This window comes from Pongo pygmaeus, chromosome 23 (assembly GCF_028885625.2).
Source record: "Pongo pygmaeus isolate AG05252 chromosome 23, NHGRI_mPonPyg2-v2.0_pri, whole genome shotgun sequence".
Taxonomy (NCBI): domain Eukaryota; kingdom Metazoa; phylum Chordata; class Mammalia; order Primates; family Hominidae; genus Pongo; species Pongo pygmaeus.
Genome location: NC_085931.1, coordinates 36,196,184 through 36,223,518, shown reverse-complemented (window position 1 = coordinate 36,223,518; position 27,335 = coordinate 36,196,184). Strand labels below are relative to the sequence as shown.

General features: G+C 43.5%; 1 protein-coding gene across 11 annotated transcripts in view; it reads right to left on the bottom strand.

The window, feature by feature from the left end:
* The window catches only part of LOC129022783 (aspartate-rich protein 1-like), a 36,911-nt gene that overhangs the window by 7,705 nt on the left and 1,871 nt on the right, over positions 1–27,335 (bottom strand). For 3 of the 11 annotated variants that reach the window (XM_063662922.1, XM_054469012.2, XM_054469011.2), the window contains exons 1-12: positions 22,535–23,100; positions 20,098–20,159; positions 19,534–19,561; positions 18,896–18,960; positions 18,331–18,358; positions 13,034–13,101; positions 11,927–11,948; positions 9,166–9,263; positions 7,706–7,727; positions 4,777–4,859; positions 3,041–3,062; positions 314–396 (exon numbers count right to left, since the gene is read on the bottom strand). In XM_063662922.1, the coding sequence (XP_063518992.1) occupies positions 314–396; positions 3,041–3,062; positions 4,777–4,859; positions 7,706–7,727; positions 9,166–9,263; positions 11,927–11,948; positions 13,034–13,101; positions 18,331–18,358; positions 18,896–18,960; positions 19,534–19,561; positions 20,098–20,159; positions 22,535–22,748 (795 nt within the window). In that variant the 5' untranslated portion in view covers positions 22,749–23,100. The other 8 variants (XM_063662921.1, XM_054469010.2, XM_054469017.2 and 5 more) reach the window with 7 other exon arrangements.

The following is a 27,335-nucleotide window of genomic DNA, read 5'->3' as shown; positions in this document are numbered from 1 at the left end:
AAACCTCTATTTGCAGAATTTACCATTAAGTTTAACTTTATATGCAAATGCACAATGCTTAATCCAAGGAGGAAAACTGGTGTTGTGGAAAATCCCTCAGTATTCCAGTTGATAATGGATGCTGTCATTTAAAAGCACCCTAGCATACCACGTATCAGTTGGGAAGACACTCCTACTGAATTCCAGCCCCACAAAGAGAATAGTGTTCAGTGTACATAATGTGCATTGCCAGATTTTCATATCAAAATTAATTGAGAAGTAAAGGAATCAGGAAAGCAACATTGCTGTAGAAGACAAAAAAGGGGGGTCTTACATGGGCATCAAGATCACCATCATCATCTTTTTCATGTTTGCATCGTGGTGGGCGTCTTAAAAACAGGTGGTCCTCCGGCCAAGCTGGAAGGACACAGAAGAAAGATCAGTGCCCTGGTTTGAGACTGTGAGTCACTCAGGGAGCTTTGCTGGATGTGCTGTTTGGAGGCAGTTGATTAACAAGCCTAAACTGAGTGGATGCTGGGCTATTCCCCTGAGTGGAAGAGGGCTGGCAGAAAAGGGGAGCAGGAAAGACATGAGACATGGAGATCTTGGCCTTGTACTAGAGGCATCATGCAGCAACACAAAACAGTCAACCCAAAATGGAACTAAAAGGCACAATAAGGGTTAATGGAAGAGTGCCTTTCTCCCTCTCAAATGTTTTAAAAGTCTTCTAAACAAACAGCATTTTCTTAACGTATTCAACACCGTGTCAGTACACTGTGATCCAATTATGATAGTACTTCATTTAGCATCTGTTTAAAAAATTTGTTATTTGATCAAAAGCCTATTTTATCAATGAAATGGACTCAATTTTACCCAAATTATTCTATTAAGCACGCAGTTTTTTCATAGAAATCATTTTAAAAATTAAATATTAAAATCTACAATTAAAAATAGTCATGATTTCCTCTTTGTAAGTCATCTTCTGGAACCAGGGTGTGTGCACAAAACCTACTGGGCCCCTGTGATCAGGGGCTTCAGCAGCTCCTGTGTCACTCTCCCTGAGGAGATTCCCTAAATATCAGGCTTCATTCAAACAGGCCAAGCCCACAGAGCCTCCTCTACCTACACCAGTGAAGCTGAGAGACGTGACTCTGAACACTTTCTGCCATGAGGATAAGTTTCCAGGTTCAAATATACATTATCTACTGAAATGAGGAAGTGTATAATAATAAAAATGAACAAATTCAGGAAAAAATTTCCATGAGTACAGGGGTGATTTTTTGCTTAACTAGCTGACAAAAAATTTTTTTTTGATCCCTTTTCAGTCAGATAAACAAAATATTGCTATAAAAAAATCACAAATTTGCCTGGGCATGGAGGCTCATGCCTGTTATTCCAGCACTTTGGGAGGCCGAGGGGGTCAGATCACGAGGTCAAGACATAGAGATCATTCTGGCCAACACGGTAAAACCATGTCTCTACTAAAAATAAAAAGAAATAGGTGGGGGTGATGGCTCGTGCCTGTAGTCCCAGCTACTCGGGAGGCTAAGGCAGGAGAATCAGTTGAACGAACAACGCGGAGGTTGCAATGAGCAGAGATCACATTACTGCAACCCTGTCTAATGACAGAGTAAGACTCCGTCCAAAAAAAAAAATCACTAATTTTTATTACTCATGTTAAATCTACCTTATAAGCTGTCAACATAAAGATTCTAGAAAGTAAAGAAGGTGCAAATAAGTTGAAAGGCATCCCATATTCATGGATAGGAGGACTAAACATGACTAACACACAATACTACACAAATGATCTACAGACTCACAACAACTGCTATCAAAATGGTAACAGCCATCTGTGCAGAAATGGAAAAGTTAATCTAAGACTTTAATGAACTTTTATGTGCCTCAAATAACCATAGTAACGTTGAAAAAGAACAATGTTGGAGGACGCACATTCATGAGATTGAAATCTACAAAAAAACAGAGAAGTTCAGACAGCATGCTCCTAGTGTGGGGGCACCGATAAGTATCACAGATATAGAATAGCGAGCCCAGAATTAAATGCACACATACAGAGTCAGCTGATCTTCAACAAAGGTGCCAAGAATACACAATGGGGAAAGGAAAGCCTCTTCCACAAATGATGGTAAAACTGCATATTCTCATTCACATTAAGAAATGAAATGCTGACAGTGTGCTCAAGGTTGTGCTGCTCCCTCCATTTCCAAGACACTGGAGCTTTTGCAGTGAGCCCAGAGTGAATTTTCATTCTCTCCTCCATGCTCAGGGAGGTGTCTTGATACCAGAGGTAAACAGCAAGCACAGACAAATGAATGTGCTGCCATGAAACCTAACAGTTCATAAGGTGAGGATCCATTTCTCCTATGCATCTGGGCACACCGCAGAAGAATTCTGTCTCCAGGATTAAGTAACTGCCTGTGTCAGAACTGCATCCCAAACCAAAGTCTCTGACATTTTGCAGTGGCAGAGGCAGAAAAGAGCAGGTGTTCTCAGAAAAGTCATCCTTAAATAATAAAGAAGAGGTGATTGAAAACACAGGTTACTTAAAAACATAGTACTTCTCACAATGATGACATTAAACTCTGAAAATAACAAACTCGGCTTATATTTACTTTTCCTTTTTCTCTTTCTACACCCTCCCTCAGCCTCCCAAGTAGCAGGTATAAGATGAAGGTTGCTGGAAATGCTGTTTTATTAGATCCCAACTGAAGTCTCGTTGCCTACCTGGAAAGGCATCCTCTTCCCTGCTGAGATTCTCCAGAATCCACTCTTTAGAACCGCTAACATCAGGATAAGTCAGGGAGAGGTGCACTCACTTTTCCTACTCCAGTTGAAGACACACTGGCTCACACAAAATCTCCTGGTTGGTCCTCTGGGTTCACACACATTTCTACAGCCCCTCTGCTCATAGTTATACACTTGGGAAATCGTTTGCTCTCACCAGACCCCCCAATATTTTTTAACAAGAACCCAGATTAAGGTTTCTATATATTAAAGCCAGCAAGTTTATTTCTCAGAAAATGAGTTAGTTCAAGGTACGTACCCTGGATAGGTGATGGTAAAATCTGCAATGAGACAAGAGAAGATACTATAAGGATCAGATCAATTCTGCTGCACCCCTTACACTGATATGTTAGTCTCCTGATCACTTCACAAAACTAGTTGTGAAACAGTGGTTGAGTCAAGGATCAAAGACCAAACATTCTAGCATAGAGGACACGTGTGGAAAAGACAAGAGCTTTTCCCACAGAATTTATCTTTGAGGTTGATTTAGGTTGGTAAATGCACAATGCCTAATCCAAGGAGGAAAACTGGTGTGGAGGAAGATGCCTCTGCATTGCAGTTGATGATGGATGCTGTCATTTAAAAACATCCTAGTGTGTCACGTATCAGATGAAAAGAAACTCCCACTGAACTCCATCCTCACAAACAGAATTGTGTATGTTGTACATAATGTATCATGTCATATTTTTATATCAAAATTAATTGAGAGGGAAAGAAATTTTAAAAATGTATACAGTGGTCCATTTTTAAGACAAAGTGCCTTGAACTGGTTTAGGTCAGCAAAGTACAGAAGAAATACTAGGCTCCTGCTCAGATGGGCAATGCCTGCTTCTTGGTCACCCCCTCCTCCCCACTTAGTTGCGCTCACTTCAACCAAAGAAGATTAGTCTAAGATGAAAGTTTACTAGCCTACAAACTGCTCACTTTGTCTGTTCTTATCAGGCTGCCCAGGTACTTAGGTCATAAATGAAATACTTGAAGAGCCCCTGAGCTGAGTAGGATGGCAATGCATTGTGGGCTGCAACAAAATGCAGTAAGACAACCCTAGAAAAATACCTAAAGCCCTTCCCCAACAATCAATAGGCAACACCCAGGAAGATTGTGACCCCATACTACTCAGCGTATGAGGAACCAGGGAAGGGACCTGCACACTAGGGGATAAATTGCTTGTTGGAACTGCTGGGTGTGTCTGACCATGAGACACCGGTTCTTGCAACACTGTCATTAAAAGTCTCACTTTCAACTGGGAGAGGTGGCTCATGCCTGTAATTCCAGCACTTTGGGAGGCCGAGGCAGGTGGATCATGAGTTCAGGAGATCGAGACCATCCTGGCTAACATGATGAAACCCCGTCTCTACTAAAAATACAAAAAAAAATTAGCCAGATGTGGTGGCAGGCACCTGTAGTCCCAGCTACTCGGGAGGCTGAGGCAGGAGTATGGCGTGAATGCGGGAGGCAGAGCTTGCCGTGAGCTGAGATCGCACCACTGCACTCCAACCTGAGCAACACAGAGAGACTCCGTCTCAAAAAAAAAAAGTTTCACTTTCAGCCAGGCATGGTGTCTCAGGCCTGTAATCCCATCACTTTAGGTGGCCGAGGTGGGCAGATTACCTAAGATCAGGAGTTGGAGACCAGCCTGGCCAACATGGTGAAACCCTGTCTCTACTAAGAAAACAAAAATTAGCTAGGCATGGGGACATATGCCTATAATCCCAGCTACTGAGGAGGCTGAGGCAGGAGAATTTATTGAGCCCAGGAGATGGAGGTTGCACTGAGCCAAGATTGCATCACTGCACTCCAGCCTGGCTAACTGAGCGAGAATCTGTCTCAAAAAAAAAAAAAAAAAAAAAAAAAAAGAGAAAAAGAATAAGGAAAGAAAATCTCAATTTTGCTGTTTCAGCTCCCTGAGTCCATTCTTTCAGTTTGGACTGGTGAGTTTGTTTCTCACATCAGAAAACCAACATATCCTTAGAAAACAAAGAAAGGTGCTCTTACCTGGGCATCATGATGATCATCATCCCAATCATCATCTTCACTTGGTGGTAGGCATATTAAACTCAGCTTGTCCTCAACAGAAGCTGGAAGGACACAGAGGAAAGATCAGTGCCCTGGTTGTTTGTGACTGTGAGTCACTCAGGGAGCTTTGCTGGATGTGGTGTATGGAGGTGGTTGATTAACAAGCATGGACTGAGTTGATGCTGGGCTATTCCCCTGAGTGGAAGAGGGATGGCAGAGGAGGGGAGCAACAAAGACACCAGACATGGAGGCCTTGGCCTTGTACTAGACGCATGATGCAGCAACACAAAACAGTCAACCCAAAATGGAATTAAAATGCACATTAAGGGTTAATGGAAGAGTGCCTTCCTCCCTCTCAAATATTTTCAACTCTTCTAGACAAACAACATTTTCTTAACATATTCAAGACCATCTCAGTACACTAGGATCCAATAATGGTCGTATTACATTTAGCATCTCTTTTAAAGGATTTATTACTTAATTAAAAATCTATTTTATTGGTAAAATGGATTCCATTTTACCCAAATTATTCTATTAATCACACATTTTCATAAAGATCATTTTAAAAATTAAATATTAAAATGCTACAATTAAAAACCAAACACCGCATATTCTCACTCATAGGTGGGAATTGAACAATGAGAACACATGGACACAGGAAGGGGAACATCACACTTCGGGGACTGTTGTGGGGTGGGGGGAGGGGAGAGAAAAAAATAAACAAACAAACAAATAAATAAATAAATAAATAAAAAGCTTTCTTCAGAAACAAAAAAAAAACAAAAAAACAAACAAAAAAAATAGTCATGATTTCCTCTTTGTAAGTCTTCTTCTGAATCCAGGGTGTGTGCGCAAAACCTATTAGGACCCTGTGATGAGGGGCTTCAGCAGCTCTGTGTCACTCTCCCTGAGGAGATTCCCTAAAGATCAGGTTTCATTCAAACAGGCCAAGCTCACAGAGCCTGCTCTACCTACACCAGTGAAGCTGAGAGACGTGACTCTGAACACTTTCTGCCATGAGGATAAGTTTCCAGGTTCAAATATACATTATCTACTGAAATGAGGAAATGTATACCAATAGAAATGAACCAATTCATGAAAAAATTTCCATGCGTACAGGGGTGATTTTTTGGTTAACTAGCTTACAAAAAAATTTTTATTTGATGCCTATTCATTCAGACATATAAAATATTGGTAAAAAAATAAATCACAAATATGGCCGGGCACAGTCTTTCATGCCTGTAATCCCAGCACTTTGGGAGGCTGAGGCAGGCAGATCATGAAGTCAAGAGATCGAGATCATTCTGGCCAACAAGGTAAAACGATGTCTGTACCACAAAAAAATTAGCTAGGGGTAATGCCATGCACCTGTAGTCCCAGTTACTTGGGAGGCTAAGGCAGAAGAATCACTTGAACCCGGAAGGCAGAGGTTGCAGTGAGTGGAGAGCACGGTACTGCACCACTGTCTAATGATAGAGTAAGACTCCATCCAAAAAAAAAAAATTCACAAATTTTTATTAGTCATGTTAAATCTACCTTATGAGCTGTCAACATAAAGATTCTAGGAAGTAAAGAAGGTACAAATAAGTTAAAAGGCATCCCGTACTCATGGATAGGAAAACTAAACATGACCAACACACACTACTACACAAATGATCTACAGACTAACAACAACTGCTATCAAAATGGTAACAGCCATCTGTGCAGAAATGGAAAAGATAATCCTAAGACTGTAATGAATTTTTATGTGCCTCAAATGACAATGATAACGTTGAAAAAGAATACTGTTGGAGGACACACATTCATGGGATTGAAATCTACAAAAAAGAGAGAAATTCAGACAGCATGATTCTAGCGTGGGGGCACATATAAGTATTACAGATATAGAATAGAGAGCCCAGAATTAAATGCACACATACAGAGTCAGCTGATCTTCAACAAAGGTGCCAAGAATACACAATGGGGAAAGGAAAGCCTCTTCCACAAATGACGGTACAACTGTATATTCTCATTCACATGAAGAAATGGAATGCTGACAGTGTGCTCAAGGTTGTGCTTCTCTCTCCAATTCCAAGACACTGGAGCTTTTGCAGTGAGCCCAGAGTGAATTTTCATTCCATCCTCCACACCCAGGGAGATGTCTTGATACCAGAGGTAAACAGCAAGCACAGACAAATGAATGTGCTGCCATGAAACCTAACAGTTCATAAGATGAGGATCCATTTCTCCTATGCATCTGGGCACACCACAGAAGAATTCTGTCTCCAGGATTAAGTGACTGCCTGTGACAGAACTGTGTCCCAAACCAAAGGCTCTGATATTTTTCAGTGGCAGAGGCAGAGAAGAGCAGGTGTTCTCAGAAAGATCATCTTTAAATAATAAAGAAGAGGTGATCAAAAACACAGGATACTCAAAAGTCCATAAACATAGTACTTCTCACAATGATGACATTAAACTCTGAAAAGAACAAACTTGGCTTATGTTTACTTTTTCTCTTTCTACACCCTCCCTCAGCCTCCCAAGCAGCAGGTATAGGCTGAAGGTTGCTGGAAATGCTGTTTTATTAGATCCCACCTGAAGTCTTGTTGCCTACCTGGAAAGGCATCCTCTACCCTGCTGAGATTCTCCAGAATTCCCTCTTTAGAGCCACCAACATCAGGATAAGTCAGTGAGAGGTACACTCACTTCTACTCCAGGTGAAGACACACTGACTCACACAAAATCTCCTGGTTGGTCCTCTGGGTTCACACACATTTCTACAGCCCCTCTGCTCATAGTTATACCCTTGCAAAATCATTTACTCTCACCACACCCCCAATACTTTTTAACAGGAACCCAGATTAAGGTTTCTATATATTAAAGCCAGCAAGTTTGTTTCCCAGAAAGTGAGTTAGTTCAAGGTACATACCCTGGACAGGTGATGGTAAAATCTGCAAAGAGACAAAAGAAGATGCTATGAGGATCAGATCAATTGTGCTGCACCTCTTACACAGATCTGTTAGTCTCTTGTTGACTTCAGAAAACTAGTTGTGAAACAGTGGTTGAGTCAAGGGTCAAAGACCAAACATTCTAGCATAGAGGACACGTGTGGAAAAGACAAGAGCTTTTCCCACAGAATTTATCTTTGAGGTTGATTTAGGTTGGTAAACGCACAATGCCTAATCCAAGGAGAAAAACTGGTGTGGAGGAAAATGCCTCTGCATTACAGTTGATGATGGATGCTGTCATTTAAAAACATCCTAGTGTGTCATGTATTAGATGAAAAGAAACTCCCACTGAACTCCATCCTCACAAAGAGAATTGTGTATGTTGTACATAATATGCTTTGTCATATTTTTATATCAAAATTAATTGAGAAGGAAAGAAATCAGGTGAAGGAAATAATACATACAGTGATTTATTTTTAAGACAAAGTGCCTTGTACTGGTTTAGGTCAGCAAAGTACAGAACAAATAGGATATACTAGGCTCCTGCTTGGATAGGCAATGCCTGCTTGTTGGGCATCCCCTCCTCCCCCTTAGTTGCCCTCACTTGAACCAAAGAAGTTTAGTCTAAGATGAAAGTTTACTAGCCTGCAAAATAGCTTGCTTTGTCTGTTCTTATCAGCCTGCCCAGCTACTTAGGTCATAAGTCAAATACTTGAAGAGCCTTGAGCTGACTAGGATGGCAATGCATTGGGGGCTGCAACAAAATGCAGTAAGACAACCCTAGAAAAATACCTAATGCCCCTCCCCAACAATCAATAGGCAACACCCAGGAAGATTGTGACCCCACAGTACTCAGCCTATGACGACCCAGGAGAGGGACCTGCACACTAGGAGATAAATTGCGTTGAAACTGTTCTGGGTGTGTCTGCCAATCACACACCAGGTCTTGCCACACTGTCATTAAACGTCTCACTTTCAGCCAGGCTTGGCGGCTCAGGCCCGTAATCCCAGCATTTCAGGAGGCCAAGGTGGGTGGATTACCTGAGGTCAGGAGTTTGAGACCATCCTGGGCAACATGGTGAAACTTTGTCTCTACTAAGCATACAAAAATTAGCTGGGCATTGGGACACATGCCTGTAATCCCAGCTACTCAGGAGGCTGAGGCAGGATCATTGATTGAGGCCAGGAGATGGATATTGCAGTGAGCCAAGGTTGCCCCACTGCACTCCAGCCTCGCTGACTGAGCGAGAAGAAAGAAAAGAAGAAAGTAAGCAAGGAAGAAAAAGAAAGAGACAGAGAAAAAGAAAGGAAAGAAAAAAGAAAGTCTCACTTTGGCTGTTTTTCAGCTCCCTGAGTCCATTCTTTGGGTTTTGACTGTTGAGTTTGTTTCTCACATCAGAAAACTAACATTTCCTTAGAAGACAAAGAAAGGTCATCTTACCTGGGCATCATCATCATCATCATCATCATCATCATCATCACCGTCATAATCTTCATTTCGTGGTAGGCTTACTGAACTCAGGTTGTCCTCAGGAGAATCTGGAAGGACACAGAGAAAAGATCAGTGCCCTGGTTGTTTGTGACTGTCACTCAGGGAGCTTTGCTGGATGTGGTGTATGGAAGTAGTTGATTAAATAGCATGGACTGAGTTGATTCTGGACTATTCCCCTGACTGGAAGAGGGATGGCAGAGGAGGGGAGCAGCAAAGACATGAAACATGGAGGCCTTGGCCTTGTAGTAGAGGCATCATGCAGCAACACAAAAGAGTCAAACCAAAATGGAACTAAAAAGCACACTAAGGGTCAATGGAAGAGTGCCTTCCTCCCTCTCAAATGTTTTGAAACTCTTCTAAACAAACAGCATTTTCTTAATGTGTTCAAGACCGTGTCAGTACACTAGGATCCAATTATGGTGGTATTACATTTACCATCTGTTTTAAAGGATTTATTACTTAATTAAAAGCCTATTTTATTAGCAAAATGGACTCAATTTCACCCAAATTACTCTTTCATATTAACCACAAATTCTTTTTCATAGAGAACATTTTAAAAATTAAATATTAAAATATTACAATTAAAAATAGTCATGATTTCCTCTTTGTAAGTCTTCTTCTGGAACCATGGTGTGTACACACACCCTTAAGGGACCTTGTGATCAGGGGCTTCATCAGCTCTGTGTCACTCTCCCTGAGGAGATTCCCTAAGGATCGGGCTTCATTCAAACAGGCCAAGCTCACACAGCCTCCTCTACCTACTCCAGTGAAGCTGAGAGACGTGACTGTGAACACTTTCTACCATAAGGATAAGTTTCCAGGTTTAAGTATACATGATCTACTGAAATGAGGAAATGTATACCAATAGAAATGAACAAATTCAGGAAAAAATGTCCATGAGTACAGGGGTGATTTTTTGGTTAACTAGCTTACATAAATTTTTTTATTTGATGTGTATTCATTCAGACATACAAAATATTGGTATAAAAAAATCACAAATTTGGCCAGGTGTGGTGGCTCATGCCTATAATGCCAGCACTTTGAGAGGCCAAGGCAGGCAGATCACTAGGTCAAGAGATTGAGACCATCCTGGCCAACATTATAAAACCATACCTCTAATAAAAATTTAAAAATTAGCTGGGCATGGTGCCTTGTACCTGTAGTCCCAGCTACTGGGAGGGCTAAGGCAAGAGAATCACTTGAACCCAGGGTCGGACATTGCAGTGAGCAGAGACCACATCACTGTACCCCAGTATGGTGACAGAGTGAGACTCGGTCTCAAAAAAATAATAATAATGAAAAATAAATCACAAATTTATGTCAGTCATGTTAAATCTAACTTATAAGCTGTCAACATAAAGATTCTCAAAACTAAAGGTACAAATAAGTTGAAAGGCATCCCATATTCATGGATAGGAAGACTAAACATGACTAACACACAATACTACACAAATGATCTACAGACTCACAACAACTGCTATCAAAATGGTAACAGCCATCTGTGCAGAAGTGGAAAAGTTAATCCTAAGACTTTAATGAATTTTTATGTGCCTCAAATAACCATTTTAATGTTGAAAAAGAATAGTGTTGGAGGACGCATTCATAAGATTGAAATCTACAAAAAACAGAGAAATTCAGACAGCATGCTTCTAGCATGGGGGCACACATAAGTATCACAGATATAGAATAGAGAGCCCAGAATTAAATGCACACATACAGAGTCAGCTGATCTTCAACAAAGGTGCCAAGAATACACAATGGGGAAAGGAAAGCCTCTTCCACAAATGATGGTAAAACTGCATATTCTCATTCAAATAAAGAAATGGAATGCTGACAGTGTGCTCAAGATTGTGCTTCTCCCTCCATCTCCAAGACACTGGAGCTTTTGCAGTGAGCCCAGAGTGAATTTTCATTCTCTCCTCCATGCTCAGGGAGGTGTCTTGATACCAGAGGTAAACAGCAAGGACAGACAAATGAATGTGCTGCCATGAAACCTAACAGTTCATAATGTGAGGATCCCTTTCTCCTATGCATCTGGGCACACCGCAGAAGAATTCTGTCTCCAGGATTAAGTGACTGCCTGTGACAGAACTGTATCCCAAACCAAAGGCTCTGACATTTTGCAGTGGAAGAGGCAAATGAGAGCAGGTGTTCTCAGAAAGATCATCTTTAAATAATAAAGAAGAGGTGATCAAAAACACAGGATACTCAAAAGCCCATAAACCTAGTACTTCTCACCATGATGACATTAAACTCTGAAAAGAACAAACTCGGCTTATACTTACTTTTCCTTTTTCTCTTTCTACACCCTCCCTCAGCCTTCCAAGCAGCAGGTATAACCTGAAGGTTGCTGGAAATGCTGTTTTATTAGATCCCAACTGAAGTCTTGTTGCCTGCCTGGAAAGGCATTGTTTTCCCTGATGAGATTCTCCAGAATTCACTCTTTAGAACCACCAGCATCAGGATAAGTCAGTGAGAGGTGCACTCACTGCTACTCCAGGTGAAGACACACTGGCTCACACAAAATCTCCTGCTTGTTCCTCTGGTTTACACACATTACTACAGCCCCTCTGCTCATAGTTATATGCTTGCAAAATCATTTGCTCTCACCAGACTCCCACTATTTTTTAACAGGAACCCAGATTAAAGTTTCTATATAATAAACCAGCAAATTTGTTTCTCAGAAAGTAAGTTAGTTCAAGGTACATACCCTGGACAGGTGATGGCAAAATCTGCAATGAGACAAAAGAAGATACTATGAGGATGAGATCAATTCTGCTACACCCCTTACACCGATCTGTTAGTCTCTTGATGACTTCAGAAAACTAGTTGTGAAACAGTGGTTGAGTCAATGGTCAAAGACTAAACATGCTAGCATAGAGGACACCTGTGAAAAGACAAGAGCTTTTCCCACAGAATTTATCTTTGACGTTGATTTAGATTGGTAAAAGCACAATGCCTAATCCAAGGAGAAAAACTGGTGTGGAGGAAAATGCCTCTGCATTACAGTTGATGATGGATGCTGTCATTTAAAAACACCCTAGTGTGTCATGTATTAGATAGGAAGACACTCCCACTGAACACCATCCCAACAAGGACAATTGTGTATGTTGTACCTTATGTTCCTCATCATATTCTTACATCAAAGTTAATTGAGAAGGAAAGAAATCAGGTGAAGGAAATAATGTGTACAGTGCTCCATATTTAAGACAAAGTGCCTTGAACCTGTTTAGGTCAGCAAAGTACAGAAGAAATAGGATATGCTGGGCTCCTGGTTGGATAGGCAATGCCTGCTTCTTGGGCCCCCCTTCCACACCACTTAGTTCCCATCACTTGAAAAAGAAGTTTAGTCTAAGTTGAAATTTTACTAGCCTGCAAAATAGGTCATTTCGTCTGTTCTTATCAGTGTGCCTAGCTACTTAGGTAGTAAGTCAAATACTTGAAGAGCCCCTGAGCTGACTAGAATGGCAATGCATTGGTGGCTGCAACAAAATGCAGTAAGACAACCCTAAATAAAAAATACCTACAGCTCCTAACCAACTGTCAATATGCAACACCTGGGAAGATTATGACCCCATAGTACTCAGCCTATGAGGATCAAGGGGAGGGACCTGCACGCTAGGGGATAAATTGCTTCTTGAAACTGTGCTGGGTGTGTCTGCCCATCAGATACCCGATCTTGCAAGACCATCATTAAAAGTCTCACTTTTGCCGTTCTGCAGGCCTCTGAGTCCATTCTTTGGGTGTGGATGGGTGAGTTTGTTTCTCACATCAGGAAAGCAACATTTCTTTAGAAGGCAAAGAAAGGGGATCTTACCTGGGCATCATCATCATCTTCCTCACTTGGTGGTAGAAATTTTAAACTCAGGCAGTTCTCAGGGGGACCTAAAAGGACACAGAGTTAATGTCAGTGCCCTCGTGGTTGAAGACTGTTAGCCCCTCAGGGAGCTTTGCTGGATGCGGCATATGGAGCATGGGACTGAAGATTGTGAGACCATCTCAGGGAAACAACTGTGTTCAAATAGCATGAGGGAGTCTCACCAGATACCTTGCATTTAGCCAGTGCCTAGACCTGATAAGACTCTTGCATTCCCAAGTCCCAGAAGATGTTAACCAATCAAAAATTAAGGCTTTGATGTTTGTTGTGACATAGACAAGAAAAACTGGCCTTCTGGAAAGATAACCATTAAACACCAGAGCAAGAAAAAAAGGGTTACAAACACAGCACACAAAGCCCATGGACACATATTGTCTCATCTCTATCTTATTAAAATACAAAAGGAACAAGTCAGACTTCTACACATATTTCCTTTGGTTCTGACTTCATTGCCCTTTTCCTAGGTTCCAAAGCAACAAGTGTCACCCAGCTGCTCCCAGAGATCCTCCTAGAGTATCATTCTTTAGCTGCAGATCTGCCTCATTGCAGCTGCCCTCATGGATGGTGTCCATTGGCCAATCATTAGAGACAAAAACATCCGGAAGGAGTTATTCCAGAGAGCAACTCACCCAGCCTCCTACTGCAGGTGAGGCCACACTGGGTTACACGAGATCACTCTGCCCTTTCCTCGGTGTTGTCAGACTCTTGCTGGTCTCTGTGGAGTCAGAGGTCTCTAAGAAGACATTGCTCACACCTGTCACCCTTCAAGTGAGAAAGAGGAACTGAGGGAACCACCTTTCAACTTTTTCCTTCCACTGGCCCATTACAGGTCTCACCTCCAACCTCGCAGCCCTGAGATTCCCACTTTGATGTGCACGCTTTGAGTTAGAGGAGTTCAACAATCAGTCCCCCAGCCAGGCTCACAGCAGATGTGAAAGAGCATTCTGTGGGGATGGAAATGCTCTCTGCTGCATGAAAAGAAGGCTGCTGGGCCATTGCACGGTGGCTTTTGTGATGAGGTTCTGATTTTTTTTTTTCAAGATGGAGTTCCACTCTTGCTGTCCAGGCTGGAGTACGATGGCATGATCTCGGCTCACTGCAACCTCCACCTCCCGGGTTTAGGTGATTCTCCTGCCTCAGTCTCCCAAGTAGCTGGGATTACAGGCATGTGCCACCACACCCGGCTAATTTTTGCATTTTTAGTAGAGACGGGGTTTCACCATGTTGGCCAGACTGGTCTTGAACTCCTGACCTCAGGTGATCCACCTGCCCTGGCCTCCAAAGTGCTGAAATTACAGGTGTGAGCCACCACGCCCGGTCCTGAAATTTTAATTGTAAATATTTAAATGTATTTAAATATGAGGAGGCACATATATGACTGAGAACCACACTAGATGGCACAGGAGATCCAGGCATGAGGAAGACGTGACTCCCCTCCCCTGGTGTTTTCTTGTGAAATAGTTTGCAGCTCTGCTCCTACCATATATTTATGGTTACTTCCTGGGCATCTGCACAAGGGCCAGTCACTGTGTGGAGATGGGGATATGACAACAATGAGGACAACATCCAGGTCTAGAGGGATTCCAGCAGGGGACGCGTGTACACACAGGGGAAGAGCGTGGCCCTGCACACTCCATCTAGACAGGATCAGAGCAGCAGGAGCTGAGGGGCAGGGGCACCTCAGTGTCCTCAGGAGCTCAACTTCATCTCCAGGGACCCTGACTCAGAAGCTGGGACAGCCTCCAGGATTGGTGTAGAACTCAACAGGCTAGACAGCCTGAGAAGGGAACATTTCCGCACCTGCGCTAGATCCCAGCCCAGGGGTGACCTAGAACTCATCCCAGGGATGTGTTCATTACAATGCCCATGGGGCCTAACATGTTCTCCCCAGGACTGAGCTCTGGGATAAGGACTAATGAGGAAGACACAGTCACTGCCCTGGCAGGAAACACCCATAGCCAGGGCTCCTCTATCCACCCTGTGGGAAGACACAACACAGATAAGACTTTGACACTGAAGATTCCAAACCTTCTATAAAATAAGTGGAAAGTGATGTGTTCTGGATTCCACAGAAGAGTTGCAAGGATGAGCTGGACTCTGGAATCAGTCCCCATCCCTTTGCTGAGCTCCTGGTGCACTGGCACTCGTGTCCCTCCCCACCTCCCCAGCTACTCAGGAGTGCTGCAGCTACAGGCCCAGTGCTAGGGGGCTCTGTCCAGCTGAAACACATGTCAGCCAGGCACAGTGGCTCACGCCTGTAATCCCAGCACTTTGGGAGGCTGAGGCGGGTGGATCAACTGATGTCAAGAGTTCGAGACCAGCTTGGCCAACATGGAGAAACCCCAACTCTACTACAAATACAAAAATTAGCTGGGCATCGTGGTGCATGTCTGTAATTACAGCTACTCAGCAGGCTGAGGCAGGAGAATCACTTGAACCTGGGAGTTGGAGGATGCAGAAGCTGAGATTACATGACTGCACGCCAGCCAGGGTGACAGAGTGAGACTCCATCTCAAAACAAACAAACAAAACAAAAAAAACCACGCACACACATTTCTGAGCCAGACAACCCTTGGCCAACAGTGTCTCCTCAAGGACCACTCCTCAAGTGACTTCCAGAAGAGGTGAAAAAGAAAAACTCATCTGTCCCAGCCCCAGGAAGATCAGGCCTGGGACCTTTCTGTGTCTGTCCTGACCCTGAAGTCCATCCCTGCTGACTTGTGTCCTGTGTCTGCTCCATGTCAGAGAAGTGGGGACCTGATTCCTGTTCTGCCCCCCACCAATTTCTGCTGAGTACTAACCCTGTGATATTTCTTCTCTGCTCTTCCCTTTCTTTCTTTCTTTTTTTTTGAGATGGAGTCTTACTCAGTCACCCAGGCTGGAGTGCAGTGGCTCGATCTCGGCTCACTGTAACCTCTGCCTCCTGGGTTCAAGTGATTCTCCTGCCTCAGCCTCCCTAGTAGCTGGGATTACAGGCACCCGCCACCACACCCAGCTATTTTTTGTATTTTCAGTTGAGACAGAGTTTCACCAGGTTGGCCAGGCTGGTCTCGAACTCCTAACCTCAGGCAATCCACCCACCTCAGCCTCCCAAAGTGCTGGGATTAGAGGCTTGAGCCGCCGTGCCCAGCCCATGTCTTCCATTTCTTTACACTGTGTGTGCATCCATTGAGTCAGTAGCTGCTCATGCTCACACCAGCCCCCGACAGTGGGACAGTCCATCATGGGGATCAGTACATGGTGAGTGCTGAGCCTCACTAACCCAGCGGTGCAGGAGGTCTCCAATGAGGGTGATGTTCACCAGGCTAACAACGTTGTCCTCTGAGTTCTGACATGACACTGGCGGTTGTCTGTCTGCTACGGATTGGAACATTTCTTCTTTCTTTTTTCTTTTTTTCTTTCTTTTTTTTTTTTTTTTTTTTTTTTTTTGAGACAGAGTCTCACTTTGTCACCCAGGCTGGAGTGCAGTGGCTCAATTTTGGCTCACTACAACTTCCACCTCCCAGGTTCAAGCGATTCTCCAGCCTCAGCCTCTCAAGTAGCTGGGATTACAGGTATGGGCCACCATGCCCGGCTAATTTTTGTATTTTTAGTAGAGAGAGGTTTTCACTATGTTGGCCAGGCTGATCTCAAACTCTTGGCCTCAGGTGATCTGCTGCCTCAGCCTCCCAAAGTGCTGGGATTACAGGCGTGATCCACCGTGCCCGGCCATGGATTGGAGCATTTCTAAGGCTTGAGGTAGTCATGTTATTACATACAATGCAGTATCTTCCTGATCCTTCCCTGCTTTGACCAAGTGCTGATGAATGACTCCAGTACTGACAGATGTTGACCTGCACTGTTCCATGTGAACGCTTATACTTCTCAGAATCTGTGAGCTGACCCAGAAGCCTGTGGGCTTTCTATGTGTATTTCACAGTAATGTCCATGCCAACGTCTGTTGTTCCATGTACCTTTTGCTACCCAGGGTTATGTGACCACTGGGGCCCCATTTGATGATGGGCAATGTTTGGCATGCTTATAGGCCATCCACTACCACTACCAGGGGCACACATAGGTGCTGGAACTCCCTGGTGTGGGGTCATATCACCAAGCCTGAGTGATGACACAGTTGAGTAATGCAGACCATCAACATTGGGACCCATTTCTAGGTTCACTTTTGCATCTTCCATTCAGGAGATAAAAATCTGGGTTCACTCCTTTCTGCACTCTGTCCATCTAAGGAGTAGGGATATTGAACAGATTTTTAGGTATGGCTCTGTTAAGGGAGGAAAGGGGACACTTATATAAAGTGTATGGTGGTGTTGAAGTTTTTCTTCCTTTTTATTAGAAGAATGACATGACCCGGGAGGCTGTGGTGAGAGGACCACAATAGGGCAGGAATTCAAGAAAAGTGACACTTGTACTGTGCTGGGCATGCGGGTCCACATTTTTTGGGGGAAAACACACAGTTACAAACACACAATCACTACACATTAATTCACCCCCAGCTACCTCCCAACCCTCGTGCACATAAACCCACATCATCTAAATGATACAGCTGTTTCCAGGGACTCCAGTGGATGATCACAGTTCTTCACTGAGCCATCTGTTTCTCACACTGCACTCCAGGTCCTCACTCTTATCAGGAACCTGAGGCCAGGCAGGCTCTCCAGACAAAAACAGGCAAGAGAGTCCCCCGCGACCCATCACTTAGATTTGTCATCAGCAAGGGAATGGTCTTAGAATACGAATGGTGTTAGAGAGGGGAACAACACACACTGGGGCCTGTCAGGGGGCAGGGGAAGGGAGAGCATCTGGATACACAGCTAATTCATGCAGGGTTAATACCTAGGTGATGGGTTGACAGGTGCAGCAAACCAAACCACCATGGCACACTTTTACCTATGTAACAAACCTGTACATCCTGCACATGTATCTCAGAACTTAAAAAAAAAAAAGAAGTTAAAAAAAAAAAAGAAATGGCCAGAATAAGCAAATCTACAGCAATAGAAAGTAGATGAGTGGCTTCCTAGAAACAGGGATGTGGGGGTTGGGAAAAGAGAGGAGTAACCACTAACGGATACGAGGTTTAAGGGGAATTGAAAAGGTTCTAAAATAAGATTGTAACAATGGTTGCACAACCCTGTAAATATAGTAAAAACACTGAATCATCCACTTTAAATGGATGAATTGTTTTGCATGTCAACTATGTCTCAATAAAGCTTTTTTTAAAATAATAAAAAAAGAATACATACGGTAGGAATTGTGGGCTGTATAGTTGACCTGCAATAGGAGAAAGGAAAACACCATAAGGATCCGATCATGCTGGGTCCTATTGGCACAGGTCTTTTATTCACGTGGTGACATTAGAAAACCCATGTCAAACAGTGATCAAGTCACTGGCCCCCAAGTAAAGCATAGAAAATGCTTGTGGAAAAGGCAATGGGTTTTCATGGAATATTTGCAAGTCCATGTTGGCTGGCAAATACAAAATTATTTTTCAAGAAGAAACAGCTGCTACTAAGAAATATGCTCACTATCAGACAGTTTGTAGGTGATACTGTCATTTTTTACTGTCATTGTCAATCAGGCTTCAGTTGGTCATAAACTCAAATGGCTGGTCGCTGGAGTCCATGACCAACTGGAGCTTGATTGACAATGGCAATCAAATATGATATTCACTTGATATTCCCCCCACCAATAAAATTGTCTTTGTCATCTGTTATCTACGTGGTCAGATTTTTATATCTTCATTTCATTAATAAGGGAAGAAGCCCCAGAAAAAAAACATTTCTCTTCAGGTGAAGGAATGCATCTTACCATGTGAGATAACTTCTTATTTTCCAGAATATCAAGCGCACACTCCTCCAGGTCTGGAACAGGAGCTAGGAGAACATAGCGTGACAGTCAGTGCATGGGTGCTGCCAAGGAATCCCACAAGGAACCTTGGGGAATGTGGACCGGGGCTCGAGTGTATGAAGGTGGGTGGTTGACAAGCATGGACTGAGCTGCTGCTGGACCATTCTCCTTGGTGTGGAAGGAAGGGAAAGGGGAGGAACAGAAACAAATGAAAGAGCCTTCGCGTTCTAGCTAGGGCAGCCTAACCAATGTGAAATATTCGCGTTAAGAACTGGTTAATACAGAAAGGCACTGTATGGTTCACTGAGAGCAAATCTACACAGAAAGTACCCAAGTGGCTGCCTAGAAATGGGTGTGGGGGTTGCGAAAAGAGAGGGGTGACTATTAACGGATATGGGGTTTCTGTGAGGGAGAATGAAAAGGTTCTAAAATGGGACTGTAACAATTGTTGCACAACCCTGTAAATATAGTAAAAACACTGAGTCTCTCAAAACAAACAAAAAAAAACACTGAATCACCCACTTTAAATGGATGAATTGTTTTACATGTCAACTACATCTCAATAAAGCTTTTTTTAAAATAATTAAAAAAATACGTACGGTAGGAATTTTGGGCTGTATAGCTCACCTGCAATAGGAGAAAGAAAACGCCATAAGGATCCGATCATGCTGGGTCCTATTGGCACAGGTCTTTTATTCACTTGGTGACATTAGAAAACCACATGTCAAACAGTGATCAAGTTACTGGCCCCCAAATAAAGCATAGAAAATGCTTGTAGAAAAGGCAATGGGTTTTCATGGAATATTTGCAAGTCCATGTTGGCTGGCAAATACAAAATTACTTTTCAAGAAGAAAAAGTTGCTACTAAGAAATATGCTCACTACCAGACAGTTTGTAGCTGATGCTGTCATTTTTTACTGTCATTGTCAATCAGGCCTCAGTTGGTCATAAACTCAAATGGCTGTTTGCTGGAGTCCATGACCAGTGGAAGTTTGATTGACAATGGCAATCAAATATGATATTTACTTGATAGTCCCCCCACCAAGAAAATTATCTTAGTCATCTGTTATGTACATGGTCAGATTTTTATATCTGCATTTTATTAATAAGGAAGAAGCCCCAGAAAAAAAAAATTTCTCTTCCAGATGAAGGAATGCACTTACCCTTTCAGGTAACATGTCCTCCACAATATCAAGTGCAGAATCCTCCAGATCTGGAACAGAACCTAGGAGAACATGGAGTGACAGTCAGTGCACTGGTGCTGCTGAGGAATCCCACTAGGAGCCTTGGGGGATGTGGGGACCAGGGCTGGAGTCTGGAGGTGGGTGGTTGACAAGCATGGACTGAGCTGCTGCTGGACCATTCTCTTTGGTGTGGAAGGAAAGCAAAGGAGAGGAGCAGAAAGAAAGCCTTGGCTTTCTAGCTAGTGCAACCTAATCATGTGAAATATTCTCGTTAAGAACCAGTTAATACAGAAAGGCACTGTATGGTTCAGTGAGAGTGTCTCATCACACCTCCTGCCCATTTGAAGGTCCAGGCCAATCCCCTTATTTTTCAAAATGTTACAAGACCATTTAATTCTGTGGATTTACATATCTGGCTACTACATTTATCATTTATCCTCTTTTACTTTTTAAATTGTGGTGAAACATACATATTAATTATTTTAATTATTTAGTATACATTTCAGTGAGATTGAATTCAGTGAGCTACATTCATGATGCGGTGTCAATAATGAGAAAAATCTAAATTCATACTCTAAGCTTAAAAAACAAAGATTGCAGAAATCAATGGCACAGAAAACAGGAAGTCATCTGAGAAAACCAACAAAACAAAAAGCCAGTTCTTTGAGAAGATCAGTAACATTGATAAACCTCTACCTTGGCTAACCAGAAAGGAAAGAAAGATGTTACAATGTACTAATAGCATCAATTGAAGAGCAGTTAAATCACAAAATAATAAAGGAATATTCTGAACACATCTATGCCCACAATTTGATACATTAGATGAAATGAGCTAACTCCTTTTTATCTATTTTAGAAGACCAAAAGTCTTCTGGGGAAAAACAGATCATCTGAATAGGCCTATATTTATTTTAGAAATTGAAGCAATAATTAATGATCTTTTGAAAAAAGGAAAAACCAAAAACACTACATTCATATGGTTTCACTGGAAAAAAAATTCTACCAGCTTTTTTTTTTTTTTTTTTTTTTTTGCGACGCCATCTTGCTCTGTCACCAAGCTGGAGTGCAGTGGTGTGATCTCGGCTCACCGCAACTTCTGACTCCCTGGTTCAAGCGATTCTCCTGCCTCAGCCTCCCAAGTAGCTGGGATTACAGACACAGGCCACCATGCCCAGCTAACTTTTGTATTTTTAGTGGAGACGGGGTCTCACCATGTTGGCCAGGATGGTCTTGATCTCCTGACCTCGTGATCTGCCTGCCTCAGCTTCCCAAAGTGCTGGGATTACAGGCGTGAGCCACCGTGCCCAGCCCCAAAATTCTTATGAAGAAAAACCTGGTCTTACCATACAAGCAAGTAATCATAATCCTAAGTGTTTCCTTAGTTATATTTTTAAAATTATGTTTCCAAACAAGACACAGCAAGGTTTTTAACAGCTATATTCATAATTGCCCAAAGTGAAAGCAAATATCTACACATTTGAGGTGTCTTTTACTATTAAAAGTGAACCAAGCCTGGGCAACATGATGAAACCCCATCTCTACAAAAAAAAATAAAAAATAGAAAAATTAGCTTGGCATGATGCCTTAGTGCCAGTTACTTAAGAGCCTGAGGTGGGGGGAACACCTGAACCTGAGGAGGTCAAGTTTGCAGTGAGCTGTGTTTGCACCAATGCATTCCTGGGTGAGGCCTTGTCTCAAAAAATAACAATAATTTTGAATTTTGAATTTAAGAAATCTCCAGCCAGGCGTGGTGGCTCATGCCTATAATCCCAGCACTTTGGAGGGCCGAGGCAAGCAGATCACGAGGTCAGGAGATAGACACCATCCTGGCTAACATGGTGAAACCCACCTGTACTAAAAATACAAAAAATTAGCCAGGTGTGGTGGCACGCACCTGTAGTCCCAGCTACTCAGGAGGCTAAGGCAGGAGAATCACTTGAACCCGGGAGGCAGAAGTGGCAGTGAGCTGAGATCGTGCCTCTGCCCTCCAGCCTGGGCAACAGAGTGAGACTCCGTCTCAAAAATAAAAAAAAAAATCCAAATATTTGGGCCTGAATTGTCCCAATTATTAGCTACCTTAAGGGGTGGGAGAAAAGAAACAATCTGACCCTTAGCTGGTTCCTTCATTTAGGTAACAAACTGGCCAGATAGGTGAGGCTAGAGAATGGGATGGGGACTCCAAAATTGGGGTATTTGAATTTTCATTGAGAAAAGGGAGAGACTAGATCAAAAAAACCTCAATGTCTAAGGCAAGAGGCAGAGCCAGCCTTTGACCCCCATGCCCAGACCTGGGAAAGCTGGCTATGGGCAGGAGGGAGCTGGAAGCTGAGGATGTCTCTGGGGATGAGGGTATGGGAAGGGGGTGAGGGTGGCTAGAGGTGTGCCAGAGAGTAAACGGCACCCATGCCTTTTTTACCTGTGGGCATCTTTTGGTTGCTGATGTGCTGCAGATCTTGGCCCTCCGTGGCTCCCACATCCAGCTTGCCAGGCTCTACAGTACTGGATTCTGATGTTGCAGCAGCCACAGCCTCATAAATATCAGATTCATAACTGGATGCCGCCTTCCCCCTGTGCCAGCCACAGTTGGAGCTGACTTTGTGGCACACACAACAGGTCAGTATATTCCACATGGGGCACCTACACTCCTCTCCACTCCTGCCTGAGCCTTCGATGAAATTGTAACTGTGCTGCCCTAGCAGCCACACTACTGAGGGTAGCCCTGCACTTTTAGAAGCAGCCTGACCCCAGGCAGATCTGGGGCCTCAGCCCGTAGTCTGCCGCCACCTCCCAAACTGGATGGTCTATGAGGTCAGGGACCTGCTGTTTTACTTCAAAAAGAAACGCACGACAAGCGCCGAGAGGCACAAAAACTGCTCTAAGAGCACAGTCGGAGCTCCTTCTCCCTCCACTGCCAGCTACCGACTGAGGGCTGCTGGCCTGGCTGATGCCTATAACCCACAAAGCTTCCTTTATCACCTGGTTACCAGGAAACAGCCAGGTCAGGCTAGTGACTCACAATGTCCAGCCCCACAGCGCCCCCCCAATGCCTCACAATGCCCGTCCCTGCTGCTGCCCAGCCTGTGGTCCCCCCACCCCTCCGTGGGGACTGCACTACTCAGGCTTTTATTCACCCTGCGCTGTCTGAGCTTTCCAGTCCTGAGCAAAGTGCAGGAGGGCATGTTATTGGAAGTCACCCTTGGCAAGAATCTCAATAGAAAACCCTGGTATGGCCGGGCGCAGTGGCTCACGCCTGTAATACTACCACCTTGGGAGGCTGAGGTGGGGTAGATAACTCGAGGTCAGGAGTTCGACACCAGCCTGGCCAACATGGTGAAACCCCATGTCTACTAAAAATACAAAACATTAGCTCGGTGTGGTGGTGGGCACCTGTAATCCCAGCTACTCGGGAGGCTGAGGCAGAAGAATCACTTGAATCCAGGAGGCGGAGGTTGCACAGTGAGCCAAGATCATGCCATTGCACTCCAGCCTGGGTGACAAGTGTGAAACTCTGTCTCAAAAAAAAAAAAAGAACAAAATAAAGAAAACCCCAGTTACTAAAGTCAGTTCCACCAGCATTTCTGTTTGTCTGAGTCTGACAGCTTTCATTTGCTCACCAAATGTAGTTATACACAAATTTTTTACTGCTTTTCTAACTAAATGCTTCTCTCCTGTCTTACAAATGTTAGTTCTTGTCTGCAACTTGACCATAGCTACCCCCAGGGCCCTGGTCCCACTCTCAATAGAGAGTTATGGCTGTGTATCCTCAATGAAACCCTGGGACACATCACACTTTCCTCCTCATCTATAAAATAGGGACTGAACACATCCTTCCCAGCTCTGTAATGCTAGGACCTACCAATTCCCTTTTCTCCCTCTGTTTCTTCTTTCCATGCCAGGGGTACTCAGATATTTCTTTTATTTACTTATTTATTTTTTGAGATGGAGTGTCACTCTGGTGACCAGGCTGGAGTGCAGTGGCATGATCTCAGCTGGTGACCAGGCTGGAGTGCAGTGGCATGATCTCAGCTCACTGCAACCTCCACCTCCCAGGTTCAAGCGATTCTCCAGCCTCAGCCTCCCAAGTAGCTGGGACTACAGGCACGCACCACTGCATCTGGCTAATTTTTGTATTATTAGTAGAGATGAGGGTTTCACCATGTTGGTCAGGCTGGTCTTGAACTCCTGACCTCAGGTGATCCAACCGACTCAGCCTCCCAAAGTGCTGGGATTACAGGTGTGAGCCACCACGCCCAGCCTCAGATATTTCTTTTGCTAATAATGCATAAAGCATTATTTTCTTATACAAAATTGAGAACACCACAGTGGGGAACCACTGTCCTCATTGGATAAAGATGAATAGTCAAAATCTGGCAAGCATTATGTGCCTGACACTGTTACAACTGTGGCATACTAATTTAACCCTCAGAAACAGTCCCATTTTACCGATTTTACAGAATAAGTCTAGATAACAAGGTCAAGTAACTTCCCCAAGGTCCCACAACTGCTCAAGGTGGGGCCAAAATTTAGTCCTGAGGAATCTTGATCCCCAAAAAATGATTGTGATTATCAGAAAGTAAAGGTAGAAGTCAAGCATGGAGGGGAAGTGACATTGTAGACTAGTATATTTTAAGAAAAATGGCTGGGCATGGTGGCTCACAGCTGTAATCCTAGCACTTTGGGAGGCCTAGGCAGGTGGATCACCTGAGGTCAGGAGTTTGAGACCAGCTGGGGCAAATTGGCAAAACCCCAACTCTACTAAAAATACAAAATTAGCTGGGCATGGTGGCACATGCCTGTAATCCCAGCTACTCAGGTGGCTGAGGCAGAAGAATCACTTGAAGCCAGGAGGCAGAGGTTGCAGTGCTGAGATCGCACCACTGCACTCCAGCCTGGGCAACAGAGCAAGACTCCATCTCAAAAAAAAAAACAAAAACAAAAAAAAAAACCCCAACGTTTTTTATGTGGATTTTTAAATTCCCCTCTTCATTCAACATTAAATCCCTTCTAAGGATGAGGCACTGCATGGGCCTGAAATAGTCCCAACACTCAGTGAGTTCAGGCAGATGAGTGAACAAAGGCTTAGAGAGTTCAGTTGTCTAAGATTATGCTGCTGGGCAGTGAATGAAACTGTAATACAAAGGCTCATTCACTGTCCAGCAGTAGAGTTTAAGTAGAGTTTAAATTTTATTCTGGAAACATGAGAGTCACGGAACCACACAGAGGTGAGGAGTCTCTATCAGATGTGTTTGCAGTGAGGTCTCTCTGCACAATAGAGGACTCATGGAAGCAGTGGGACCAATTAAGAGACATTATATTGGGAGGCCAAGGTGGGTGGATCATTTGAGGTCAGGAGTTTGAGACCAGCCTGTCCAACATGGTGAAACCCCGTCTCTATTAAAAATACAAAAATACAAAAATTAGCTGGGTGCGATGTCAGGTGCCTGTAATCCCAGCTACTTGGGAGGCTGAGGCAGGAGAATACCTTGAACCTGGGAGCCGGAGCTTGCAGTGAGCCAAGATGGTGCCAGTCCACTCTAGCCTGGGTGACAGAGTGAGAATCCATGTAAAAAAAAAAAAAAAAAAAAAAAGGCTAGTTTTGGACTCTTAAGTATCAGATTGAAATGGAGCTCTCTAGTTGAAAGTTGGATAGAAACTTCTGTAGGCTAAGTCCATTCTGTGACATCACAACTCATGTTTTAAAAAATAACACATACACTAAGTCAAACCATTTAGGAAATTTCCTAAAATTTACATACTAAGAAAAAATTACATACTAAGAATATGACAAGTTTTTAGTTATTACTTTCTTAGAGCAACTTTGAATTTATGATTCTAGTGAATGAGGTGTCATGTAAAATAAAGTTATTATATAAAAACATTTAAATTTTATTGTCATCAGAGCATATACAAAACAATTGAAGCCATGGGTATGGCAGGGATTGCTTTAAAAAGCTGTGCCTAATAAGGGGAGTTGGAAAGAAAGGAGACTTGGGGGCCAGGCATGGTGGCTCACAACTGTAATCCCAACACTTTGGGAGGCCTAGGCGGGCGGATCACCTGAAGTCAGGAGGAGTTCAAGACCAGCCTGGCCAACATGGCGAAACTCTGTCTCTACTAAAAATACAAAATTAGCCGGGCGTGGAGGTGGGCACCTGTAATCCTAGCTATTCGGGAGGCTGAGGCAGGAGAATTGGTTGAACTCAGGAGATGGAGGTTGCAGCCTGGGTGACAGAGCAAGACTCTGTCTAAAAAGAAAAAGAAAAAAGAAAGGAGACTTGGGGAATAGGGAGATTTAAGTGGCATTAAGTAAAGCCTGCAGATGTGAGCAGTGAGAGTCAGGGTACCTGAGTGTTCATCAGAAATGGCTGATCAGGTGAGTCTCATCACAATGGAGCTGGTGTCTGCTTCTGATTTCTGTAATGGCCGCACCTAGCACTGTACCTGGTCAATAGGGACTCAATACCTAATACCCCAATGAACAGAGTAAAATTCTGCCAGTTCAAACACACGTCCGTACCCACCAAGTTCCCTCGTGGAGTTTTACTTCTTTCACTTACTGTAATGTTTTGAAGTTCATCCCTCCTGTGGCCTGTATCCATAGTTTCTTTTCTTTATGTAACTGAGCAGTACTCCACTGTATGCACAGACCACATGGGTCTATCCATTCTCTAGCTGACGGACACTTGGGTTGTTTCCAGTTGTTGCCTATAGTGAATGAGGCTGCTGAGAACATTTATGTACATGTCTTTTTGGAACAGAAGCTTTCCTCTCTTCTAGATAAATTTCTAGGGCTGGAATTGCTAGGTCAAATGGCTAGTTTATGCTTAACTACTTTTTTTGCCTTTCTTACTAATGGAAAAGACTATACTAATGCATGATATTGGACATTTCTTTTTTTTTTTTTTTTTTTGAGGCAGAGTCTCCCTCTGTCACCCAGGCTGCAGTGCAGTGGTGCAATCTTGGCTCACTGCAAGCTCTGCCTCTCGGGTTCACGCCATTCTCCTGCCTCAGCCTCCTGAGTAGCTGGGACTACAGGTGCCCGCCACCATGCTCAGCTAATTTTTTTCTATTTTTAGTAGAGACGGGGTTTCACCATGTTAGCCAGGATGGTCTCGATCTCCTGACCTCATGATCCGCCCACCTCGGCCTCCTAAAGTGCTGGGATTACAAGTGTGAGCCACCACACCCAGCCTATACTGGACATGTCTGAGTTACAT